At 37.7% G+C, this 26,850-nt stretch overlaps 1 protein-coding gene across 3 annotated transcripts in view; it reads left to right on the top strand.

Annotated features, from left to right (window-relative positions):
- Window positions 1–26,850, top strand: part of LOC127658734 (receptor tyrosine-protein kinase erbB-4-like) — a 401,640-nt gene that overhangs the window by 283,176 nt on the left and 91,614 nt on the right. For 2 of the 3 annotated variants that reach the window (XM_052148193.1, XM_052148191.1), the window contains exons 4-9: window positions 4,128–4,259; window positions 9,476–9,541; window positions 20,492–20,610; window positions 22,402–22,543; window positions 24,821–24,934; window positions 25,902–26,028. In XM_052148193.1, coding sequence (XP_052004153.1) covers window positions 4,128–4,259; window positions 9,476–9,541; window positions 20,492–20,610; window positions 22,402–22,543; window positions 24,821–24,934; window positions 25,902–26,028 — 700 coding nt within the window. The remainder of the gene's footprint in view (window positions 1–4,127; window positions 4,260–9,475; window positions 9,542–20,491; window positions 20,611–22,401; window positions 22,544–24,820; window positions 24,935–25,901; window positions 26,029–26,850) is intronic. The other variant, XM_052148194.1, reaches the window with a different exon arrangement.

Below are 26,850 nucleotides of genomic sequence, written 5' to 3'. Positions count from 1 at the left end.
TTAAGCATGGGACAATACCGTATTTTAAGGGAAAGTTGTCAACCCTACTTAGAAGGCAGTTGCCTATGTAGACAAAATTCACCTTGAAGTGCTCCAAATACAAACGTGTGTGTGTGTACTTATTTTCCAATGACTGACGTAAACTTGGAAAGCCCTTTTAACTCCATTTGAGACCAGTAGCTTTTATGAACCCAATAAGAAGTCAAACAGTCATTGAAAAGAGTCATGATGTGAGGCCAGCTGTTATGACTGTGTATAGACACTTTACTGGACCCGGCGCAAGTGCTGGCATCCAAAATGGCTGTGTATGTGTATGTGTGTGTTCTCCTACCCTTCCAGCTGTGTGTCCTTAAAAATAAGTAACATCCTTGCAAATCTGAGCTTGGTGAGACCTTGTGATGGGAATTAGTAATGTAAAATGATCTAAGCTATACTTAACTGCCCAATTTTTCAGATTTAGCTAAAATATTATTTGAAATTTAGCATTTTTTTTTAAAAATGCTGTAAGGTTCAAATAAGTGTGTTATAATTGCATTATATTACAAATAAATGTCAAATGTAAATTAAAAATATAAAATCTCAACATTAAATATAATTCTAAATATTATGTTGAAATGTTAAATCTAAATCTGTGACTACATTTTTTACAAACAAGCAAATCGGTGATGCTTTTGGTTGGAGTAAATGAAGTAAACTAATGAGATGGCCTCAAGCAACTAGTATCAGCAAAGGACATGTTGTTCAACTTACATCAGTGGTTCTCATTATTTATCATACACAATTGTTTATAGTGCAAATGTAACAAAATGAATTTTTCATTTGTTAATTAATTATTATGATTTGTTCATAAAGGCAATAATCCGTTGTGCAGAATAAATATCGGTTGACATGTTCTTTCATCTCAAGTGCAAAAGGTAAGGAAAGCATTTTCTCCTCACTTTTAAAGGTTGTTTAGCCTATTTGTTTTGCTATTATATCTATGCACAATTAAATTGTTTGTTGCATTTTTTCTTTGCATATAGCAGTGCTTTTCCCTGCTGTCCACAAGCCCATCAAAACAGACATGCATTACATTTTTGGGTCACAGCTCACTAGATACATTTATGCATTTGGCAGACATTTACATTTATGCATTTGGCAGACGCTTTTATCCAAAGCAACTTACAGTGCAATTATTACAGGGACAATCCCCCCGGAACAACCTGGAGTTAAGTGCCTTGCTCAAGGACACAATGGTGGTGGCCGTGGGGTTAGAACCTGTGATTAACAGCCCTGTGCATTAGCCACTACGCCACAACCACTCCACTAGATGATACATAATAAATGTATGTAAACGCACAGTTTGGAAACTTTATGAATAGACATTCTGCACTTGTGCTGTATTACAATTGTCTTTGTGATCAAGCTGTTATCTGCTTTGTATGATCAATGTTTTATGATATCCTAAGCATAATAGGTGCTGACTGCCCATATGTAGTCCTCAATTATGGAATCCTTTCCATCAGGTGATGTACAAGCTAAGGTTCATTGAAGCTGAAGACGACAGATAAATCGTCTGAATCTTGCTTGAAATAGAATTAGAAAGAGTTCTCTGCCCTCCTTTAAAAGAAAGCAGTATTTTACCCCAAATTGACAATTCCGTTGCATTTCTAATGCCATTCCAAAACCTTGTAGCTTTTATTAGTTTATGTATTTATTTCTTTTTATTTACATTTTTGCAACACATAAGTATTTCTTTTTTTTTTTTTTATGAATTGTGTGGCAAATAATAACAATTCATAGTTACCAGGGGCTTTCAAGCTACAAAAATAGCTATTAAACACGATATCAGTAGTCAATACAACTTGTTTTGAAGCTTTATTCACTGATAATCTGTAAACCCTGCTGGCTGGGTCTAGTCTTCATCTATGTGCTAGATAGATATTTTTTATTTATTTTTTCATTATTATTATTAGTTTTTATATTATAATTAATATTATGGACATTCTGTCTATTTCTCACATATACCTTTAGGAATTCTTGTAATATAGTCACATTGGCCACCTTCATTAATCTATTGTAGACATTTTTTCTGTTTTGTAACTTGACAACTCCTGGTTATCATACACCTATAAACAAGAAATGTTGTATTGCAAGAGCTGCGTTATGATTCTTGTTCTAGTCCACCCAAAAAAATAAACGTTTATGACTTTGAAACAACATAAGAGTGATTAAATATATTCATTTTTGGTTGAACAATCCCTTTAACCACTTGGTCTTTCGAAGAAACTCATGCTGAGTTTATGTGCCATAGTATTTATTTGTTTTCTGTTTTGTTGCCTCTAGTAAAGTGCAAGACATTTGCGTTGAACCTTCCCAGCATGTCAGAAGGAGGGAATGCTAAAATGTATTCATCCATTTTGCGACAGGTTTTTCAATGCCCTGCAAAGAGAGGGGAAATATACAATAACATTGTCTCCAATCATTGGTGGAATACAGCTTAATTAAGCTTTTGTTAGGCTATTATACATTTCAGATGGCACGTGGTTATGAATATGTCTCATCTGTTCTACCACCAAGCGGCTAATCTCTTACAGCCGTGAATGAGAAATCCACTGCATTAATAATACAAATCTGTTATAAGCCTCCTCTGTTTTTGTCACGCAAGTGAGGATTACTCCAGACACTTGGTTTCAGGGAAATGTTAAGATCATAATGTTCATTGTTGTCCACTGTGCCCAAATAGAGACATCTCAATTGTGAAATGGGGAGTGGGAAACTGATTGATTTCTCTCTAAATCCGGTGATCCATGTGAGACAGTATGTTGCATATTAGGGCGGAGGATTGTGTGTCAACTCCCTGCAGATGAAATATGAAATTACACACCTGTTATTGCTGATGTCCAGAATGTCGGAGCTCCAAAACCAGGATGGATCTAATATTGTCGGGGAATATAATTATTTCCTTCCCTCTGTTTGTGCCTGCTGAGAATAATCATCTCTCAGAGGATCAAAAGGAGGGAAGGAGAAAATAAAAACAGATTAAGATTAATAATAGCAGTAAGAGATGTTGAATGTATAGTTCACCCATGAATATAAATCCTGTCATATACGCTCCATCATTTTGTCAAACCTGAATGGTAACCTGAATTTCTTTCTGCCATGGAACACAAAAGTAGAAATTTAGAATTGTACGAGTCACTCTTTTCCATACTATCACAATGCATGAGGAATAAGGCCTTTAAGTATCATAAAGGATGCAGAAGCACCATAAACGTTTCATAAAATAATTCCATACGATTTATGCGATATCTCTAGTTTTCAGAATTCATATTATAGTTTTATATGCAGAACAGACACACATTTAAGTTGCTATTCACTGAAAATTCACAAGAGAAGGATCAATGTCCAATTTGTGAACAAATCATTCATTTGAGTTATATATTTTCAATGAAACGGTTTATCCAGGTTCAACTGACTTGATCCAGTCGCAGTGGTTAACATCTGACTAGATTTGAGGATTATCAATGAAAAATGATATAAATTGCAGCCTGTTTCTCTGACAAATCTATTCTATGGCTTCAGAAGACTTTTTCATTTAGTGCTTGAGTTAAATGGATTATTTTCATTATACTTTTATAGTGCTTTTTCATCTTTTCTAAGCATAAAAGCCTCAGCCCCAATGCATTGTAATTGCACTGAGAAATAAAAAACAGTACATCCATTTCTGCAAAATTTCTCTTTTTATGTTCCTCTAAAGAAACAAAGTCATACTGGGTTAGATCATGAGATTGAGTAAACGGTGATAGATTTTCATTTTGAGGTGAGGTAATCCAGGTTTAAAGCAACAGACATAACTGGCTCTGAATGCGTGGGATGTGGTGGGTGCCTTAGTGACCAACCTGTGTAAGAGGGCGCTCTCTCCTAACCGAATTATGCCAGCACAGACGCCAAAGTGTCAAAATAAGTCGTTCTGTGCAGATGTCAATTTAGTTTAGATTATTCTTGCTCTCTGCATGTACAGACCCTTGTGGTAATGCCTAATAATGATGAGGTCACCTTTGTTGTAATAATACTCTCAGAGCTGCCAGCTGACATAGGTCATAAGGTAGTCAATGGTGTTTTATTGTTGCTCTCTGTTTTAACAGAAATTCTGAATGGAGGGGTATACGTGGACCAGAACAAGTTCCTGTGCCATGCTGATACCATCCACTGGCAGGACATTGTGAAAAACATCCGCCCTGATCACCTGGTTGTACCGTCCAATAGCAGCAACTTCTGTGAGTTTTGTCCCAATGAGAGAATGATACACTGTGAATGGGTATTTTTTGTGTTATTTGTGCAGTATTTTATCAGTGAAGCATTTCTAAAGTTTTGGGACAGACAGCCATTTAGGAGTCCTGAATGGAACAATTTAACCCAAAATGAAAATGATGTCATTATTACTTACCCTTATGTCATTCCAAACCTGAAAAAGAGAAATAGATGCCATTATTGTATTAAACACAAGCGCAAATGAGATCTAACAGCATCGGCAGAGAGTAAGATTATCAGTGAATAACAAATACAATTTCAGTCAGTTTCTCGAAAATTATGTAAGGCTTAAAGTATATACAGCACTTTTTGAATGTAAAATAACAGCTTAGGGGTTTGGAATAACATTAGGATGAGTAAATGATAAAATTATTTATGAATTTTAAGTTGTGTATTCATTTAAAAAACAAATGTTGCTTTATCATATAGAGCGAACATCTGTCAATCCCCCACTGCCAAGATCAAGGGTCTCAGAATATGGAATCCCTTATAAACACATAATCTCTTGTTGTTTTGGGGGAGGTGTCCTTATTGATTTTATTTAGTTATTTGGACAGACTATTTACATTGGCTGTTCAAAAAACAACAAGGAATGACCAATGATCCTTTTACCAATTAAAATGCAATCCTGCACTTCTAACCAATGTTTATCAATTACTTTTTTCCAATATTTGTAATCTTCAGATTAGGTTAGAAGTGTCACTATGGAAGGTAAGGATACGTGTAGAATGATCTTGACTGCCAATGTAAACATTAAAATTAACCAAGTAAGACCTTGAACACCCCTACAAGGTGACAGTTTTATCATCTCACTGATTTAGGTTTTCATTTAAAGGGGTCATGATATATGTTCCTTGAGGTTCACTAAATTGTTGCAAAAAAGCAGTCATATACCTGTATTTATAAATATGATAATTCCCCATCCTCATTCTGACCCTCTGTCTGTTTTGGTGCTACTTCTCTTTTAAGAATTGACAGTAAACGCCCACTGTTGTGGTTAACTCTTGAATCTTGAATGACCTGCTCTCTCCTTGTCATCTCACTGTTTGCCACTACTGGCCCGGGCAATGGAAGTTATAAGATAATGTAAGTGTTGATGTGTTGTTGTGGAGGTGGTCAGATTAAAATGTCTATCATCACAGTGTGACATCAAAGTGTGGAGGAAGTAGAGAAAGAGTCATTTTGAGAGCAAGGTTTCAACAAATGCACTTTTTGCCGTGAGGAGGAAGTTTTGAATTTGAAACTCAAAAGTATTTTTTATAGTACAATCTTATATGTGAAAAGATTAAGGAAATTTTGATTCCTCATGTCATGACCCCTTTAAATTCAGTCTTTGCAGTGTGGAACTGTGTTCATGCTCTGATCTGACCTTTAGTCTTGACTGTTTAAAAGTTACGAAGTGGGTGTACTTCCTAAAATCCCCTTTACTCCTATGTACTATCATTAATCCAACAACGAATATTCTGTCATCATTTACTCGCCCTCATGTTATTCCAATCCATTATGACCTTTATTCTGTTGAACACAAAAGGAGATGTTTTGCAAAATTTTTAGGTTTATTTTATGCTTATAGTGAAAGCATATTTTGACCAGATGGTGTCAAGGACAACAAAGCACAATACAAATACAGTTAAAGTAGTCCGTACTACTTGCGCGTTATAATTAAAGTCTTCTGGAGCCATGTTAATGGTTTGTGTGAGGAACCTATCCCAAGCTGAATAACTATTTGTCACTCACAATCACTGAAAACAAGAGGTTGCAAGACTTGACGCTTGGCTTCATTGATGTCTTTTGTTGAACTTTTTGGTGCTTTCAAGACAGCTAAAAAGTGTAAATAACCCTTTTCATTGTATGAAGATGACAGAATGGTAAGTAAATGATGACAGAATTAATATTTTGAAGTAAAGTGTTCTTTTTAGAAAGGAAGTTGGCCAGCCATCTCTCAAAATCTAATAAAAGTTTACAGTGAACAACAGAAATCGAGAGGACTTATGCAGAAAAACAGGAACTAAGAGTAAAAAGTCACTCGAAAAGTGGTAACGGGAGAGAAGGGGAGATGTGTGAGAAGTTCCTGGCCCATGTAATAGAAGAGAATAAGCCACTAGTGTAATTACTCTTAACTGAAGTGGAACAGGGACAGAGGACAACACTCCATCAGTCAGCCATGCTCACACTGCAATTACCCAACAGTCAATTAAGCTTGGGTGCCAGAACGTACAAAGAGACAGAAAAAAAGGAAACAGTCCTACAAATGAGTGTTGTAAAACCATTGGGGCTGTCTCCTCTGGAGCAGAGATGTTACGGGCAGAGCTCTGTGAGAATATTGCTCTGTCAGTCAGTGACGGCTATTTTCCACCTCCCCAGAACAGGGGCAGTGTGAAAGAATGTTCTGTCCTATAAACCAACCTGCTCTTATATAATCACTAGGGCTGTCAAACAATTAAAATATTGAATGACGTTTAATCGAATAATTCTTTTTGTAGTTAAAGGGCACCTATTATGGCATTTAAAATGTTCCTAATATTGTTTTGGGAGTCCCCAACAACAGTTTTACATGCATGCAATGACAAAAAACACTTTTGTTGTCTTATAATATGCATTTATGTTTACGTGATTTGCTCACCGACTCCCAAATGATTCGTTCAACGACTCATTTTTCCAAACCCCTCCTTTGCGTGACGCTAATCTGCGGTGATTGGTCAGATGACCCAGTCAGTTGTGATTGGTATACTCAGTGCAGAGATTGTCGGAAACGGAACGCCCATCACCGCTTTGTAGTAAAAAAATCAAAATCAGAGAAGGAATTTGAGTTGATTTATGTTAGCGATCATAGCTCAAAGTTCGGTGGTAAACACCCATCAGTTATTGTTTGCGTTAGCCCAACGCATAAACATATTGATAAAGCACTGCATTACTACAAGTTATTGCTCTATTCTTTATGACAACTCCAATAACATCGACAAACATTTCACATATTTCAAAATAATTGACATTGGAGACCTAGAAGCTGCGCTGAGCGTAACTTACACAACACACACAAATACTTATTAAGCATGCTAAAAAACACATAAAAGCAACAATTATTAATAATACTTACAGGTTGTGATTCGGAGGAGGAAGCTGATCCAAATAAACTTGGTACTGAACGAAGTATCAACCGGCTCGCGAATCCACACTTGAAAGCATTCATGTTCATAAAGCAATCGTCATTAAAATGACGCGAACACAGCACAAGGTTCGGGCTATACTTGTGTGGTATAGTTGTAAATATAAACTCTAGCCACTGATTCTTCACATGCTCGTCCCTGGGCAGTGAAAAAAAGGTCGCTTTTGATATGCACTTCAGAACACAGCGTCTTGTTGTCGACATGATGTTTTCAAGTTTTCCCTGGTGTCCCACAATGAGTGGGCGTGGCCAATTTGATAATTTTTCATCTTGACGTCACAACGAAAAGGAAAATGACTCATTGGGAAAACGATTCATTACATTGACTCAGAGTCGACTCCTACTTTTGAGAGACAATAACTTTTTTTACGGTGAACTTTCATATATAAAACTTTGTTTTTGTTTACTTAAATCTATGTTACACACTACATGAAAGGTAATTTTCAAAATTCCATAATAGGTGCCCTTTAATCGTGATTAATTGTAATCTTTTTTTAGAAACATGAGTGGACAAAATATGGTTCATACAGATGTATTTTTCAGTCATCCACACAAAACCTACCCCACCAGTTGAACAACAGAAAATGAACACAGCACAACTCAATTCAAATGATGTACAAAATATGGTAGTTGTAAGTGTATTATGACAGGATTTACAGGATTCACAGAGTTTTGACAGACATGCTAAAAAGTCTGCACTGTCATTTACTATTGATAACTCTGCAAAATACATCAAAAACCCCTTTTAGACCCTGGTCACAATTATTACCAGTGGGATTAAATGGGATAATAACAGTGTAGATTGCCTGCAGGGTTCCAACAATGTCTCCAAATTCTGCATTGGCTAGTGCACTATTAATCAGAGATGCTGTGACAGAACCTTGGAGACAGCAGCAGGATTTCCGTTAGCTGGTAATCAGTACCGCCACTCCCTATATGCATATTATTAACTTCTGAGGGGGGCACCAGAAACTCCATGGCCCTTACTCGCACATTACATGTTATTCAAGGACCAGGTAGCAGTCGTGGAACACAGACGATCTCCTTGCCTCAAGCTCACACTTTCACTTTGTGCTCACACCGCGCCTCTCAACCTTTTTCTTGAGATCGCACCGTGCCACGCATTGCAAGGCTGGTCTTCAAATGGCAGCTGTCTTGCCTCTGCAATGATGTTATAATGTTAGGAACTCTATCTGTGCTTTGTGGGCATGTTCTACCACTGTGCTACATTGATATAAACATAAAAACATAAAATGCTTGGCGCTGGTCTCAGCATAATGTCTCCCACCATCTGTTTTCCCGATGGCCAATGCATGTGATAATATACAGTTTATTCAAAGGGTCATTTTACTCGTCATATATAAAATTTGACATTGGTGTATGAGTGTGAGTGTGAATGGGTGAAAGGGACACAGTGTAAAGCGCTTTGGTAACCTATAAGGTTAAAAAAGGTGCTATATAAGTGCAGACCATTTACCATTTTATTTAGTATACCTACAATTTTGTGAAATAATTTGTACGTGGCTTAGATTATGAGGCTTGAAGAGTGTATATGATGATATGTGAACCAAAATCATCAAAGAAGCACCAGAAAAGGATGTGGTTGCTTCAGTAATTGCCTTTTTCATCTCACATTTGCATTTATGACACTATCGGTGAGGTTTGGTTTAAGGTTCAGGTTTGGAAGGGAGGTTTTGTTGATTTAAAACTCGATAGAGCATTTACATTCAAAACCTCATCTGTTTAAGAGAACATTTAAATCACTTTTAGTGCTACAGTGGACATTTCACCTCAGAAATATCAAATACATTTAATAAAAATCACTTGCCTCCATACTGGTTTGTACCACCCACTTTTCAGCAATCAGTTCTCATTGACAAAATTAAGCTCTGTCCTAATTATTTTCTCTTTGGATGACCTGTTTCACTAGAAAGGTTTCTTATGTAAAATAGGTTAGGAATGCCATTTCACACTGACTTTATTAATATGTTTTGTTTTTTCCTGTCCTGGTTTCAGGTCAAAGGTGTCATAGAGTGTGTAATGGACGCTGCTGGGGGCCAAAGGAGAACCAATGTCAGAGCTGTGAGTGTCACAATCTACACTCAATAATGATTCTATAATGTTCATAGACTGATATTTCTATTTATTAGTGATAAGTAGTCATTTAGTGGATGCTTTTTCCAAAGTCACTCACAGTACTGTAGACTTCCAGTAGTCATAATATCTCTGGAGCAATCTGAGGTTAAGTGGCAATAGGTCATAAATCAAAATCATCTCTTTTAGTGTTTCATTTAATGGAATAGTTCACCCCAAAATGAAAATGATTATGCCATCCCAGATGTGTATGACTTTCTTTCTTCTGCAGAACACAAACAAAGATTTTTGGAAGAATATTTCAGCTCTATAGGTGGATAAAATACAAAACTCCAGTAGATTAATTTATGTCTTTTCCAGCTTGTTGACAATGGTGGAGTTCAAACTGCCACTTCTGTGACTTAAGAGCAAAAGCCTCCACTGCATAGATAATCATACGTAGATACCTTATTAGAAGCTGTTCCTATGGTTTCTAGGAACAGTTCCTGTACTGTTTACACAGTTTATGCAGCAGTCTGAGCAAGGAGCACGGTTCGAGCCATCTCCTCCATTCACTTGGATTCAAACCGATTCAAACACCTCTTGTTTAAGTTCCTATCTGTTTTACATCATTTTGCAGTCCCTCCTCCCCTTCAATAAGCCACTCAGGGTCATGCCATCAGTGTTTTACCATGTTTTACTTCACATTGTGCTTAAGAAAACCACTTGTATGTGCTTTTACTATAATTATGGGGTTTTTATGCACTTAGCACATTCATTTGGTGTGATTAATTATATAAAAAAGAATGGATTAAATAAATGAACTCAAATAATCATGTCCCCATACTGTAACATGAAAAGTTCCTACCATCAGAACAATTCAATCTTGAAGTACCACCATTTTTCAGCAGGGGGCAGTAAGCGAAACTCCAGCTGTATAGGCAATGTGCAGCTGTGCAGAGAACAAACCAAACTCAGGCTTGCTTAACCCAGAGAGACTGCACACATTCTTGTGATCATACACTGCTGAACAGATTGTAACTCTGAATGCAGGGATCATGAGTGTTTTTCTATCTTTGACATAGCAACCTAAAAACACTTTTTATGATGCAACTCAACCAAAGTGCTCTAAAACAACATGTTTAATTACACTGTAGTTACACAGTAAATACATATTCTTGTTTGTATTAAATGTTAGTATATAGTAGTTAAGGCCACCTAATATAAAGTGTGATTTTTTTTTAATAAATTGACAAACCTACATGTGACAAAAGAACAACCCTTACCCATGGTAAAACCACTGTAATACACTGTCTTTTGTGGCTGTGGTTTAACATTGGTTTATCATTGCAAATTTTTTTTATTTCTTATTATTCCAAAGTGGTTTAAATAGCATTATATACACTGTATATAAAAAAGGACTTCAAAAAGATCAAAGTATCCCTCAGAAACAACTTTTATTCATGGATCTAATATGCAGACTCTGCAGAGACAGCAGACAGAGAGAGGTGAAGAGTCGTTCTGTAAGAGTTCTCCAGCTGTCTCTCGGCAGATCTGGTGACGGCACCTCTATCAGGCCGTGGCACACTACTGGCCTCCCAGTGGAGGATAATTGCAGAAAGAGACGGGATGACTCTCCCTTTCCTCTCACTTGTAGCTGTGGAAACCAGCTGCACTTAAAACTAGCTGATATTAATTACTTCAGTTCCATCCAAACTCTCACACAAAGTTGCATTCTCCCCCTCTTTCTTTCAGGGTTCCTCTCAACAATCTTACATAAACTTACCATATCTCTGATTTCCCTCAGCGTGCACGTATTATGCCGTCAAATGTACTAAGATATCTAAAAAAATTGTCATCATCCCCATCACGAAAAGCTTGCTAATGCAGTCGAATGAAACACTTGACTCATATTGCATTTTGTTTGATTGTCTGTTTGTGTGCCGCAAAATAAATAATTGTGCATTACAGAACTGTTATGTTATTACACTAGCATAGGCTAGCATAGTTGGAAAGTTAATAGGCAACCTTCTGAAAAAAACATCTTAGAACAGTATTAATTCCTATGCGGGTCTATGCTGTTTCCACTGTTGAAGCTGGTCCGACCAGCATAACTTTTCAGGTGAAGCTGCTCAACCAATTACATCTTGCAGGTTAAGCTATTTTAAAGGATAGTTTATTTTTATTTTTTAAATGGTCTTTATTTACTCATGCTCATGTCTTTCCAAACCTGTATGACTTTCTTTCTTCCTTAAAACACAAAAGGAGATATATAGCAGTATGTACAAGCTGCTCTGTCCCTGGTCACCGTTCACTTTCATTACCATTCTATTCCAAACATAATAAATGGTTTCAAGTGACAGAGCAGCATGGACATTCTGGTAGATACGTCTTACATGTTTGGTGAAAAAATAATGACACTGTCTTAACTTTTGGGGTTTTGTTTCCCTTTCAGAGTATAGTAGGCTACTCTCAGCTCTGTTTAGCACACTTTTACCATATTTAAATTCTTGCCACATAATTCTACAGATTTTCTCCTAAAAAAGGGTAGAAATGTGGAAAAAGTCTGTAGATCCTGTATGGACCTGCTAATAGGATTTCAGAACAACTGAGACCATGCATCTGCATTCAATGCTTTATCATCACAGAGATGAGCAGAGCAATTTTACTGCTGCTCTTGAGATAGACTTCACAGAACATTTGTCCTGCCAGTTGATTGCATTATTTATTTGTTTAATGGACAATAATTTTTTATAGACTCCTCCATACAATAAAATTGTTTGTCAGGTCAAGTGGAACAATATAAGGCTTCCTATTTCTCCCTCAAACACACCCTAGTTCATCATAATGTTAATTGTGCTTCCTTTTTCCTCTCTCTTCTGCAGATGTGCTTGTCTTTTCACTTTACCACTCCACCTGCCAACATGCTCTGTCATTCTTCTCTCTCAGCTCTGCTTTCATTCCATCTTCAAGAACTCTGAGAGGAATATGTTACTTAAATGGGGAAACCATTTATTTGATCAGGCTTTTCTGTCTACCTCTGTTCCAGAACCTAGTGATTTGCCTTGCTGTCTACTGCCTAAATTAGACAGCTGTTCTTCTTCTTCTTCTTCTTTTTTCTGCTGTTGAGTCAATGGCAGCCCATAGAACCATACATAGGACAGTTATGAAATTTGGCATGCAGATAGAGGACACTCTCAAATGTAACTGACCTTGGGGTCTCTAACTAAAACCTTCTATCACCAATGCTCAAAATTGCACTTACGCTAATGCAAATAACTTTGAAACCGTAAGTCCTAGAATGAAAATTCCGTGGCTCATGCCGTATCTAATTGTTTCAGTTGGTTTCAGTTTCTGAATAGATTTTCCACCATTTTGAATTTTCCAAAATACATTTTTTTAAATTAACTCCTCTTTGACTGAATGTCCAATTTGCATGACATTTGTCATGTATCATCTAGGGACACTGGGGACAATTCATTAAAGGCTTTTTGATGTAGGAAACCATTCTTGAATGGCACTTCAACTAATTTGATTGTGAGCACACCAAAATGGATGTGAGGCTGTATCTTTGCAATGCTTTGACGTATTGAAACAAAACTTGGTATGTGTCATAGCCTTCATTGCTTGAGGGTAACTGCACAGTTTTGGCACAGTGCCACATGGTGGTCAATTTTTATTTTATTTTTGCTTATAACTTAAAGAGTAGTTTGGCCTTAAATCATGAGACTGGTCATTTTAGATTTTCTTCAGTATTCATAGTGATACCCAGTTTTCCAATTTTCGTTATTTTGGGTGTCGGCCATTTTGAATTTTGTCATAAAATGTTGTATTTTACAAACTTATTGTGGACCTTTACAAAACCCTTATGATATGCATTATCATCACCATGCCCTGATGGTACCTTTAGTGTTTAGGTCCAGCACCACATTTTGGTCAAAAGATATAAGGAAATGTGTACAATTGCTTATGACATTTGACTAATTTGACGTATGGTCCTGAGACTGCTGTGTTTACATTCCTTGAGTACGATGATACCTAATTTGATACCTATATTTGTTATTATTATTATAGTAGTAGTTTTATTATTATTATTATTACTTGCAAGTGTGGCATTGTGATGCAGGGTAAAGATAACAGTAGTACTACAAAATGAGCAAGATAGAGAAGCTGACTATGCCACGCCATTTCTGTGAACAGGGAAATTACTACACAGAATAGCTAGGGCACACATATTCATTACCATAGAAGGCAAGAGGAGATGTGGGTATCAATACAAAAAAAATAAAAAAATTTCACAGCAATAAATATATGAAACTGTTTTATTAACATTGGGTGGCTCAATGCAACAACAAAATAGAAAACCAAAAACAAAACAAACAGACATGAGCTGAGGCTTACCAGAAGGGTGGCCTGCTGAGAAGTGAGTATCCTAAGACCACGCCACTCATCCAATTACACCACATAATCACACTCACATACACAAAACACACACACATTACGTGAGAGAGAAGCAGTTTCCAGCGGCAAAACAAAGTCTGTGAGGATAATACCACCACCAAATGGCAAGGACAGCTAGGCTCCCTACCCCGGGACCATCAGCTCCTGAAATAAGCACAAAAAAAAAAAGAAATTGCAATTAGCCACCAGACACAAATTCATCTACACAGATTTTAGTAGAACTCAAAACATAAAGAGGTCCACATTTGACATTTCACTGGTAACAAAGTTACAAACAAGATGTAGCTCAATAGGTTCACACCAAATTGCCAGCAAAGCCCAGACACAAACGATAAGGTAGCCAATTGCTATAAAGAGAAGAAAAAAAAAAGAAAAAAAACATCACACACTACAAATGAAAAAACAGTAATTATTAATTGGGCTTCAGCCAATTTAAACCAATATAATGAAACAAACCTACAATTATACAGCAAATGAAGAAAATGAACACATCTGAGCCAGGCTCCCACCAGATACTCAGATCAAATCATTAAACAAAACAGAAATAAATAAAAGGCACACTTGGCATTCTTAGCTAGTGTACGATCAAACCTTCCCACTCATTGCCTCAAAGAAAACATACATGAAGAAAGAAACAAAACAATTACACACAAAACACAATCAAAACAAACATGCTGCTGGTGGTAATATAACACATAGGTGGGCTAATATGCACGGGTAACTGCACATTTCACAATAGGAGGTTCTGAAACAAAAGCCACTCTTCCATTCAGGCCACAAGTGTTAGCGTGAAACATAAGGGTAACAAAGAAAAATAAACCAAAATGGCTGGGATAGATCTAAATGACAAAAACTCAACAATAACCATCACAGAGGAGCAACAGCAGAACAAACAGTGCCGTCTCAAGGTGTTGTCTGAGGAGCACTCGCCCCATGACTCCTAAAGATGTAACGCCTTTGAATCGACAGACCTGGGGGTAATAGACAGCCTGCACCCAACCGCAAAACTGCACAAATCCGACACTAAACTGGCTACAATAAGTAAACTTCATCACTTCATCAGTAACAACATTAGCCAAATGGTCAGGTACATACGTCGTAATGATGTGGGCGGCTGTGGCTCAGGTGGTAGAGCAGGTTGTCCTCTAATCGCAGGGTTGGTGGTTTGATTCCCGGCCCACACGACCCATGCTGAGGGCAAGACACTGAACCCCAAGTTGCTCCCAATGGCAGGCTAGTGCCTTGCATTGCAGCTCTGCTTTGAATGTGTGTGTGAATGGGTGAATAAGACGCAGTGTAAAGCTCTATGAATACCGCTAAGGTTAAAAAGGTGTCATTATATTATTGTAGATAATATGCAACTGCTGTTGAGTATTGTAGGCCATGCAACTACTGTTGAGTGGGAATGCTAACAGAATTCTACAGTAGCTACTTTCAACTTCCTTGGATGCCTTTCTATTTTTTTAAGAAGGTATCTTAGAATTAAAATGTAGGCAGCTCACTAGTTTTATAACAGAGCCTCTTTTTCTTTCTTTCTCTCACTCTCTCTCTCTCTCTCTCTCCTCTCTCTCTCTCACTACACACACACACACACACACACACACACACACACACACACACACACACACACACACACACACACACAGCATATTGTGATCTCATTTAGATAGTCACAAGCAAGTCTTTACACTGCCTTCACAAAGACACTACAAGTCACTGCACTGCAGCAGATAAGTCCCATTAGTTTTCTCTCCTCCTCTCTCGTCTCGCCATCTTCACCTTTCTTCTCTTACCGCAGAGCACCATGGTGGTTAAATCCATGGCTTGCCTCTCCCAGCTGCCTAGCTTGAGTATTCTTAATTGTCGAAATGAAAAGGACGAAGTAATTGGGGAACTGTGCAACTGTGAAATGGATTCTAGTTCCATCTCATGCTAATGAAGCTGTTTACAAAGTTGAGAGCATTAAACATTCTTGATGGCTTTTTGTTATAATTTCTCTGTCATTTCTGCAAACTTAAATCTTTATTTCTCCTCAACTGAGTGATTACTGTGTAAACGTGTATCTAGTAAATAAAAAAATAAATACAAAATACAAAACAATTAAAGCTTAATTCGATTTGGCATCAATTTGTGAATCGCTAAACAGGGATTATTTTTAAACAAGAGCAGCAGTTCTTGACCTAAAATGTGGCTACGATATACAACATGGCTGTTGAGCCACTAATGAAATACTCAGAGGCCAAATGATCGGTTTTAACATATTCTATGTACTTTTAGAAGACTGATGGTGTATAATTGACAACCGGATGTATTTTAAAAAGTGTATTTTATTGTGAATGAATCAATGTGGCATTGTTCTTATCAGTGGGTCTTTAGTTATGGTTTTATGCATACTGTATGTATCTCTTAGTAATATACTGAAAATGTGCACTCTTTTAAATAAGTGAAATAATGATCTGAACTATGCATCTCTTCATAATGAGGGAAGTTCACTCTTACTTGTATATGGATAGGTAGGCAAAGCCTTAAAAATAGACAGTTGCATGTTAAATAAACAGTAAAGCAATGGTCCAATCCTGAAGCACACGATAAACACTTCGGCCCAAACAATTCTCAACGTAAGTATGCAAACATGAATACTTACAACTACACAAGTGTGTATGTCGAGTGTGTGTGTCATTACATTATGAAATATGAGAACCCAGTCCGCAATTCATAATGCAACACAAGTATGCACTGCATTGTCAGCATCTTTTTGAGCAAATTTGTTAATTTCAACATGTTTATAGCGTTCAACTTGAAGAATAAAAAATCTAGCTTGAACATAAATCTGTTGCCCTCCTTGAGGTTTGCTAAAGCAACACAAGAGCGCATGTTAAGTATGTTCAGCTGCTGGGACTGTGCACTTGCAGTGCATTGGCCAAGTAGTCACGTCTACTTGTGTAAAGTATGTTTCTGGCCTTATTTCTAAAAAAAAAAAACATTGGAGGTGTATTCTGCAAGCCATATGGCATGAATTCATTTAAATGTCTGTATTCATTACTGTGAATATCCCTAGCAGAAATAGCAAAGCAGTAGGGCTGTTATCACCATCAGCCACAGCTAAGAGACCACACATCTCCACATGTTCTCTCGGGCCAGTGCTGTGTTTACTCACTGTACAGCTCTTACTGGTATCCAGAGAAGGCTGTGTAGTACAAAAGGCAGTATGGGTAACCCTCAGAGACCCAAGCATTTATATTGATAAGCTTTATTTTTTCCTCATTAAATGTGTTTTTAGGACGCCACTAGTTATAAAATCATGATTTTTTTTAAGCATAATTTATTTTTTGGTAATTTTGGACACGTTACAATATTGCATTGTTGGGCTTTCAGAACTGCAAAATTTCACCACTGTAATAATTATGTGTGTTACATATGCTTTGATGTCTGTTGAAAAGATTTCCCAGAGGACCAAAAAAAAAAAAATGTGTTCATGAGCTATGCACTAGTAGCTGACTATGCTACTCTGAAAAGTACACTAAAATGCATATTCGGACAGATTTAGACAGATTTTTAAATGTAGTTATTGGTTAATTCTGGGAATAATCTAGACATTTTTATGTCATGGGGTGGCAAGGAGGTAGTATGCAGACTATGAGGGGTGGCAACACCAAAGAAAGCGCCCATGCGTAGTTTTATGGATTGAGGTGCCAAGCTTCATTGCAACAAGTACTAGTTCGTTAAATGGAGTCAATATCAACTTATAAATATCCATGAATTTGCACTAAAACTGCACTTTATACAGGAACCATATAGTAACCAATTTGCTGCTGATTTGCCAACATAAAAAACAATAATTTATAATAAATGTCACAAAAATAAGTAACACAATTTCGATCTCCAGAGAACCAAGACATTGTCTACTGAACACATCATCAAATTATAAATGATCCTTAGTCTGATATACTGTAAAACTGGCAATTTGGACTATACGTCACCACCTTATGTTAAGTGTACTCATGGATGGAAAGTGCATGTAGATAAACATATAGATAAGCACTTTAATTAAGAACATGACTATTAGTAAAATACGATTCGGACACTTTATTCTGCCTTCCTCGCAGTCACTCTTCGATCAGGAGATGAATTCACCAGTGGGAAGAAATACTCGGACACAGAATGTCACAAGCAGTTCTTTGATTTATTAAAAGCAAGCAAGGGGTTTATATGGTTCTTGTCACACAAGGCTGGTTGCACCACCCACCTCAAACTTTCTCAATCCTCCATAAATAGGGTTGTTTCCTCTCACTTACAGAAGTGCATTCTTATCAAGCACATGTTGTGCTCAAGACAGTGCCGAAAACATACAAAGCAGATAAGCAAGCATCAGCATTAACGGTCACATTGTTCCTTCTGAGGCCTATTTCTCACAATGACTGATTTGTCTTGTGGTTTCATTTTGCCTCTAGTTTTTAGAGGTTCTGGTTTCTAATTGGCCCAAATATAACGTTTTATTTTAATAAACAAATATTTTCATATATCAGTGGATGGGTGTTACACTTTAAAAATGAAATGCAATAAACAATATGGGGAGACACATTTGTTGACCATTTTATATAAAAAAAAATAGCTAATTCCGAATTTCAGACAGTGACAACCACAAACTCTGCTCCAGCAGTGGGAACATGATTTCAATCTGAGCACCGGTGACCGATATGGCACAGCTCATGAACATCTGTCTCCCATCGCACAATCCAACCATTGAATACTAATTTTATATAGGAAGGAAACACACTGTGTGCCGGTGTGCCCCATTAACAGTCCGATCACCTGGTTACCCCACACCTGAGAGCGATTAAGAGAGAGGGAGAAAAAGACAACACACATGCTCTACACACAAACAATATGGCCGAGAAGGCTATCACGATGAGGGACATAATGTATTTCCCCTTTCTCTCCACTGGAAAAGAGCATGGACTACGGAAAAAACACAACAAACACCCATCATAACATTCAAAATAACACATTCCGAATGGCTAATCAAACTACACACAGATCAGATTAAATAGAAACTCCTACTCAAGAACTGGAGATGTTTCATCTGGTATTTACACATACCTGATGAAAGTTATTACAGAAAGTGCTGAGAACATGTCTCAACCTATAACAGACAGCGATAAATCAAATAATCATTCAGTGAAGACTTGAAAACAACTGAGAAATGAATCTCTTACCTCCTTTTTATCCATGAAATTGTCCATATTGTTGTTGTGCTTGAGAAAATAATCTCAGAAAACCTCAGCCCGTGAGTGCCCAAATACTTTACATGCGCTGTAGTAGCAAGTACACGAACGGCTGCTGTTGTAACCAATTACGCCATTAGCCGCTGCTTAAACCAATCATGCGATTGGCTGCTGCTGTAATCAATCACATGATCGTCTGTGTGGTCATTTGTGCGTTCAGTGAGAGCTGAGGCAGTTCGACTTGAATGAACCCCTACACAATGTCAAAAGCCACCCGTTACATTTATTTTTATACATTTGTAAACTTATACTGGGGAGGCAGATGGCATTTGCCACCATTTGCCAGCCCGGTAGAGCCGCCCTCTGAGTTAACGATCCCTTTAAAGGGATAGTTCAACCAAAAATTTACATTTTCTCATCATTTACTCATCCTCATGCCATCAAAGACGTGTATAACCTTTTTATTTGCAGAATACCAACAAAGATGTTTAGTAGAATATCTGTGCCCTGGGGGTCCATATAATGCAACTGAATGGCTGCCAGAACTTTAAAGCTCAGAAAAGTATATACAGAAAAGGCTGCATATAAGTAATCCATAGGACTCCTTAAGTATACATATAAGTCCAAATACATACAATCCATATACGTCCATGTCTTAATAAGCAATATTATAGGTGTGGGTGAGAAACAGATCAATGTTTAAATATTATTTTACTATAAATCTCCACTTTCACATTGTTCTTAATTTTTTTAGTTTTTTTGGCCATTCACATATTGTTTGCATATTGCCACCTACTGGTCCTGCTGGTCAAAGGTGGAGATTTATAGTAAAAAGGACATACATATCTATCTGTTTCTCACCCACACCTATAATATTGCTTCTGGAGACATGGATTTAACCACTTGCGTCGTTTAGATTGCTTGAATGGTGCCTTTATATGTTTATATTTTGGAGCTTCAAAGTTCTGGCCACAATCTACATGCACCTGTATGGAAATATTGTTTTAAAAATCGAAATTTGTGTTCTGTAGAAGAAAGACAGTTTTGCACAACTGAGAAGGCATGAGGATGAGTAAATGATGAGGGAATTTTCATTTTTGGGTGAACTATTCCTTTAAAGAAATTGTATTTTTGCTACAGTGTGTCTTTAAGAAAAACAGAGATATTATTAATTTAGAAAATTACATTAGTTATATTTATTTAGTTTTGTTTTGTTTTTTGCAGGCATTGTTCACAAATAGCCTCTGAACATGAATCTCTCTCTCTCTTTCAGTGACAAAGACGGTGTGTGCTGAGCAGTGTGATGGTCGCTGCTTTGGACCGTATGTCAGTGACTGCTGTCATCGCGAGTGTGCTGGAGGCTGTTCGGGCCCAAAGGACACGGACTGCTTCGTATGTCTGCATTACTTCTGTAACAAACACACACTCAGACACTCATACAAAGGGTTATGCTGACTAGTCAAATAGTAGATAAGTCCTACAATAATCAGTACATTGGGTCTGTGTTGACCAGTTATGAATTTGCGCTGAAATCACAGTCAGTTTGTTTAGTTGGTTTTAAAGAGTCTTAGAGCACTTTCTTCATCTGTCTGTCCAAGTACAAATAACCCAATATTTCATCGAACATTTGATGAAAAGATATTAGCTGAGGAAGTGTTAAATACACTTTGTGTGTCACCTCGGTCTTTCGGAGCATGAGCACAACGCAGAGGCCAATTCCAGTCAGAATAGCATGTTAGGTGAAGCTGAGCTACAAACGCATTATTTAGGTCTGTTACACTGACTTCGCAAAAATAAAATATAAAATGATATATTCTTATTGAAACCACACCTACAGATGTCTCAGTATGTTATACCTTTTCCAAAACATACACAGTCAGAGCCTGTATGTCATCTGTGGCCTTATCATCCATTACATAAACCCATGTTTGTATAATTTTTTCAGTAACAGCAGCAGACATATTTCGGATCCCAAGGTTTTACAAGTTTTTGTTCTTTGTAATATTCACATCTGTAAAAGAGATAAATATTACCTACAGATGACTCGCTTTTGACCAGAAATCTCCCTATAGGGAATGATCTTTTCACCAGAGATACCATTAAAATCTAATTTCCTCCAACAATGTCACTGTGAATGAGAGCAGGGCCACACCTCTGTGGATCTTTTGTTACAAGTTGCCTGTGCAGATCCAGACTCTGACTGTTCTTTGCTCCTCCAGCTCTTGGAAAAGTGATTTATCGCACCTCCCTGGGTTTTTAATTAGTTATCCTCAGCTGTAATCATTGATATTGTACTCCTCAATTGTTCCCTTTTAATTGAAAATGCACTTTCACTGCCTGCATTGGGATTTGGATCAATGCCTTTATTTTATATATTTATTTATTTTTACATCTCAGCAACTCAAGGCAGAAAACCGGGCATTTTCACATTCTCTTTAGGAAGTCAGATTTATAAAGCAAGGACCCTTTTTTCATAACTTCAGCCATTTTTAATCATCATTTATTTGTAGTATTACAGCTTTATTGCTTTTACAGTATGTAACATTGGTGTCAACATTTGTTTTTATGAGTTGAATCTGTAAAAAAAAAAATATCAAGTAGAGAATTTTTTTTTCTACACATATTACAACAAGGCCCGGCTCCAGCTCTAAGATGTAAGGTAGGCCATTGGACCCTCCGGGTTGGCCAAACAGTTGGAGGGGTGGGTGTTTGTATGGTTGTCTAGGTGGGCCAAGCTCATGAATGGGTGGGCTAGGCCCATCCAACCCCCCTTTGAAGCCAAGCCTGACTAGAACTGCATTATGTCCTAAAACGAGATTGTGAGGGGGCATTTACACAGGACACAATCTTGTGTCTGAACCAGCTAGATGGAGCACAATGGAATGAAACAGAAGGTGTGTTTATAAGAGCATCAACTCCCATAAATCATTGGCAATGTATCAATTACACCAATCGACTCGCTGTGCTGCAAGCCAAAATTTGAACTTGATACAGCATCTCATGATGCTCATCCAACGGCCAAAAATGTAAATTTACAGACTCACAGCAAAAAAGACTACAGATGGAACACACAGACATGTCCTGTGTGAATGGCCCCTAAAATTGGTAGCACAGACTTTTTGCCAGAGTCTTGCATTAATTCAATGTTTATTGCTGTCAGTAATGTTATTTCCTTGTGTCCAGGCCTGCACTAACTTCAATGACAGTGGCGCATGTGTGACGCAGTGCCCACAGCCGTTTGTCTACAACCCCACCACATTCCAGCTGGAGCACAATCCATGGGCTAAATACACCTATGGAGCATTCTGCGTCAAAAAGTGCCCACGTAAGAGAGGAAGATAGAGAGAGAGAATACAAGCATGTGTGTGTGTGTGTTATTGTGGATACTTCAATTACAAAAATGGGTTTGGGTTAAACATCAGATGCCATGTTGAGGTGCACACATGTAGGAGTGTAAGCATGTTTCTGATTGAATGGAAATGAGGTGGATGGACACTGCACCTGAGTCCTCACACTACATGGTGCAGTGGATATGTACAGCCCCTAGGAGTTATAACTGCTATTATAACTGCTGAATCACACTCCTGTACTTCATCTCTGCTATCCCCTATTGTCTTGAGACTATCCACTCTTCCCTTTTCATCGACTTGGTATTAATCCAAATGGAAGGGAGGAAAGAAAGAAAGAAAGAAAGAAAGAAAGAAAGAAAGAAAGAAAGAAAGAAAGAAAGAGGAATCAAAGTTTCTGGTGAATTGACATGACAGCTTTGAAGAGGAGATAATAGAGAGAGAGACGAGAGAGAGAGAGAGAGAGAGAGAGAGAGAGAGAGAGTAACAGAAGACATGACAGGAATGAAAGAGAGCTATGATAACAGTGATGGCTAGATGATAGGTGAGGGTGAGCTCCATTATTCCCCCTTGCTGGGCTGCCACTGGTGCAGAATGAAGGGTTTGCACATTGACAGCTGCCCACTCCAGTGCTCAGTCCATAATGAATGTCATTGTGGAGTACTCAGCTACCAGATTTGTAATACAGACCGCCATCCAGAGTCACACAAGACCACTACATTCAATGGGATAGTAGTGAAGTACAGTGTGGTTGTGCTTCTTTTATTCATTTGGGTTCTCTGCTGTCTCTATGAAGGTTGTGTTTTTACCCAGGGTTAATTCTTGTTGTGGTCACACATGTTAAGCAGGTGAAATAAATTTGCTTCTGAGTTCATCTATCTCTTCTATCAGAGCTTGAGGCACATTGCACATGTTAGAGGTGAGACAGATGTGATAGGCACATTTGTTTGAGACATAAAGAACACACATGTAATTTTTAATTTGTGTCCATGCCAAATAAGCCTGCTCATATACATAGGTGTGGATTTAGGTTGTGATGGTAGAGCAATGTCCCTACCAACTTTAATGGGATGGTTAACCCTGTCATCATTTACTCACCAAAATGCATTTGTAAACCCCAATTACACTAAAGGGAATAATTTAAAGAATTACATTTGCTGAATTAAATACAATTCAGCAAATGTGTGTGCACTGTGACTCACCGTCATAATTTATAAAGCACCCAAAAGTGTCATAAAAGTAGTCCATGCAACTCATAATTACTTTGTATGAACAAACCATAATTTAAGTTGTTAATCAGATACAATCATTAATAAAATCATAAACAACTCTGAAATCCAGAATGTCAGCTCCACCAATAACATGAAACCTCATTGGTTCATACGTGTCTTGTGACCAGACGCCATTGCTTTATTAAGCATTTTTGTTATGCACAATGTACTGGCATTGAAAGAAAGTCTTACAAGTTTGGAATGGATGAGTAAATTATGGCAGACTGTTCATTTTTGGATGAAGCATTGCTTTAAGAAAATTCCTACATTCACTGTACCATAAATTACTTCTGATAGAAGTGTGAAAACTCTGTTTTGACAGCATGGAAAAAGCTGTTTAAAATCAAGTGGGAAAACAACAAATAGGATTACTGAAAGCACAACTGTACCCACATGACAGATCAACTTTGCATATTTCAGTTGCAAACTATACATTTAATTTATATATGTATTTATTTATTTAGTCATTTTTTTATTTATACTAGATTTAAAAATGCGGCATTACAACATAAGCATTCGGAATAAAAGATTATGCTAAAGTATTAAATAAAAAATTATAATAAAGAACAGAAATAAAAAACAGCATAGGTCACCTGTCATATTTAATAAGGTAGGGCTTGCTCATGTCTTTTAGCCCTTGGATTGAGAACTGCTTTGAGGGTTTGTCATGAAAATATATTTTCACTTGTGAGACCTCCATCTTCCTTTATCTGGCCCTCACTGAATCCCCTGTCTTCTCCCTGGTGATGGATGCCATTGTGTCCAGTCCCCACTGGAAACGGGCCCCTTCAATCACACAGATGCCACGGTCATGGTTCCCACTGAGTCGGTGCAGATGTGTTAATGTTTTTTGTGAGAATGGATGGTTTCTTCTCTGCCATTACAAAATGTCAATGGCCTTTCTCACAGAGATTGCTTAGAGTTTGTTCAGGGGCAATTTGACATCTGACTGTTTGTTGTCCCTCTCTGTGTGTGGTGTGACAGATAACTTCGTTGTGGACCACAGCTCCTGTGTCAGAGCCTGTCCCAGCAACAAGATGGAGGTAGAGGAGAACAGAATTAAGATGTGCATCCCCTGCACCGATATCTGCCCTAAAGGTGCTCACACACTTCATCCACTTACAAAAATGTAACATGGTAACCAATGTTTCCACCAAAAAAACATAGTTACAATAGCTGTTGTTATTCCCTCTTCTGTAAAGAGTCCATACTGGTTATTTATGAGTAAATTCATATTTAAAGTATGTGTCTATCTGTGACTGTTTTTTGCCAAGTAGCAAACACTTGCAATATATTCATTTTTTGTTGCCAAGATTTGGGTTAGGGGTAGTTCTTTTCCACCATTGAAAAGTTCTGATCACATTTCTGTGCAAAGTGAGTCACAGGTCAATTAGCTCACGCTTCGGTACGGTATGATTACAAATCGTTCCCAGCCTTCAATTCTCAGCACGGTTAGCAAACCATACTCAGGACAGAGAACCATGCTGGTGGAATGCCTGTAGTTATGTGGTGATTAACGATTGGTCACTTGCTCAGACATTCCATTTTAATCCTGATTTCACAGCACCACAATTGAAAAAAAAAAAAACTTAACCAATGAGGAACAAACCCTTTCTCTAACAAAAACCATTCGGCCTGATGGTGGAAATACACCTTTAGGTAATTTCCTCAAAAAAGTTATACCAACTAGACACAATATTGCCTACCAACTGGTGGGGCTGAGGTTGACTTGACCTGGTAGACCCCTGGTAGATCTTGGTCAAGCTGTTAACCTACAGCTACCTTGTTCCAAAAACCAGCTTGATCGCCTTGAAGTAATATTCCAGGTTCAATATAAGTTAAGCTCAATCGACAGCATAAAATTGATTACCACAAAAAAATAATTTTGACTTGCCCTTCATTTTCTTCAAAAAACAAAAAACACACAAATCTGGGTTAAAGTGAGGCTCATGTTTAATACACATATATATAGTGGTATAAGCTTTCAGAATCATTCTGCCATTTTTAATGATTTTTTTTTTAACAGCATTTTAAATAATCATTGAGGTTCTGGCTTGTGTTACAGCATGTGATGGGATTGGCACTGCCAGCCTTCAGACGGCTCAAACCGTTGACTCTAGCAACATCGACAGGTTCATCAACTGCACCAAAATCAATGGCAACCTGGTGTTCCTAATAACAGGGATTAAAGGGTGAGAGTTATTCCTTCGTGGCATTTTTGACCTCAGTTCACATCTATTACATTCTGTTATAATGCTAAATATCAGATATTTAAGACAGTCCAAGCAAGACTTTATAGACCCAAAAGAACACTGACTGCTAACTTAAGCTGGTCTCTTAAGACAGCTGCAGTTAATGTATTTTTATACAATATGAGAAACACACTGCCCCCCTCTCTCTGTAGGCACTGTGAGAGAAGGACAAATATTGGATTGTCAGATTTTCAAGAAGTCATTTGACCTCTGGTTGACCCTCTCCCTCTAGTGGTCTCTTTCTAACATTACTGCATCTGATTGGCTGGCCCTTTAACCCCAAATAGCTGACTCTGCTCTTAAAGATCAATCCAGGGCCAGCACCCCTGGAATGTTGGCTGGTGTGCTGGAGAAAGCCATGTGTACATATCCGCAAATCCTGATGTGCATACAGATGACATCATCTCCACCTAAAACTGTGATATAGAGTGCACGTCACATCAGCAGGCGATCTGTAGACAGCCCTTCCAAATATCTCCAGCTCTGTGGTGCTATTATAAGTTGCTGTTGTTTTCAGCAGATCAGTGTAAGACAATTCCCTGTCAAAAGCTGCACTTAATGCTGCGCTTGATTCAGCGCTTTGGGGAACGTCTTTAGGAGTGACCAGCTGTAAATATGTGTGCAACACGTCAATTAAATTGATTTTAACCTTTATAGCCTCTGTTGGTGACATCATCAGAATGTGCCAGTACCAGGGGCTATAAATAGATGTGCCACAGGTGCATCGTCAGGTCTTTTGTCTTCAGACCATTCTGTGATGTG

The sequence above is a fragment of the Xyrauchen texanus genome, chromosome 18 (assembly GCF_025860055.1).
Source record: "Xyrauchen texanus isolate HMW12.3.18 chromosome 18, RBS_HiC_50CHRs, whole genome shotgun sequence".
In the NCBI taxonomy this organism is placed as follows: domain Eukaryota; kingdom Metazoa; phylum Chordata; class Actinopteri; order Cypriniformes; family Catostomidae; genus Xyrauchen; species Xyrauchen texanus.
The sequence above is the reverse complement of the archived record's forward strand: the minus strand, read 5'-3'. Positions and strand labels throughout refer to the sequence as shown.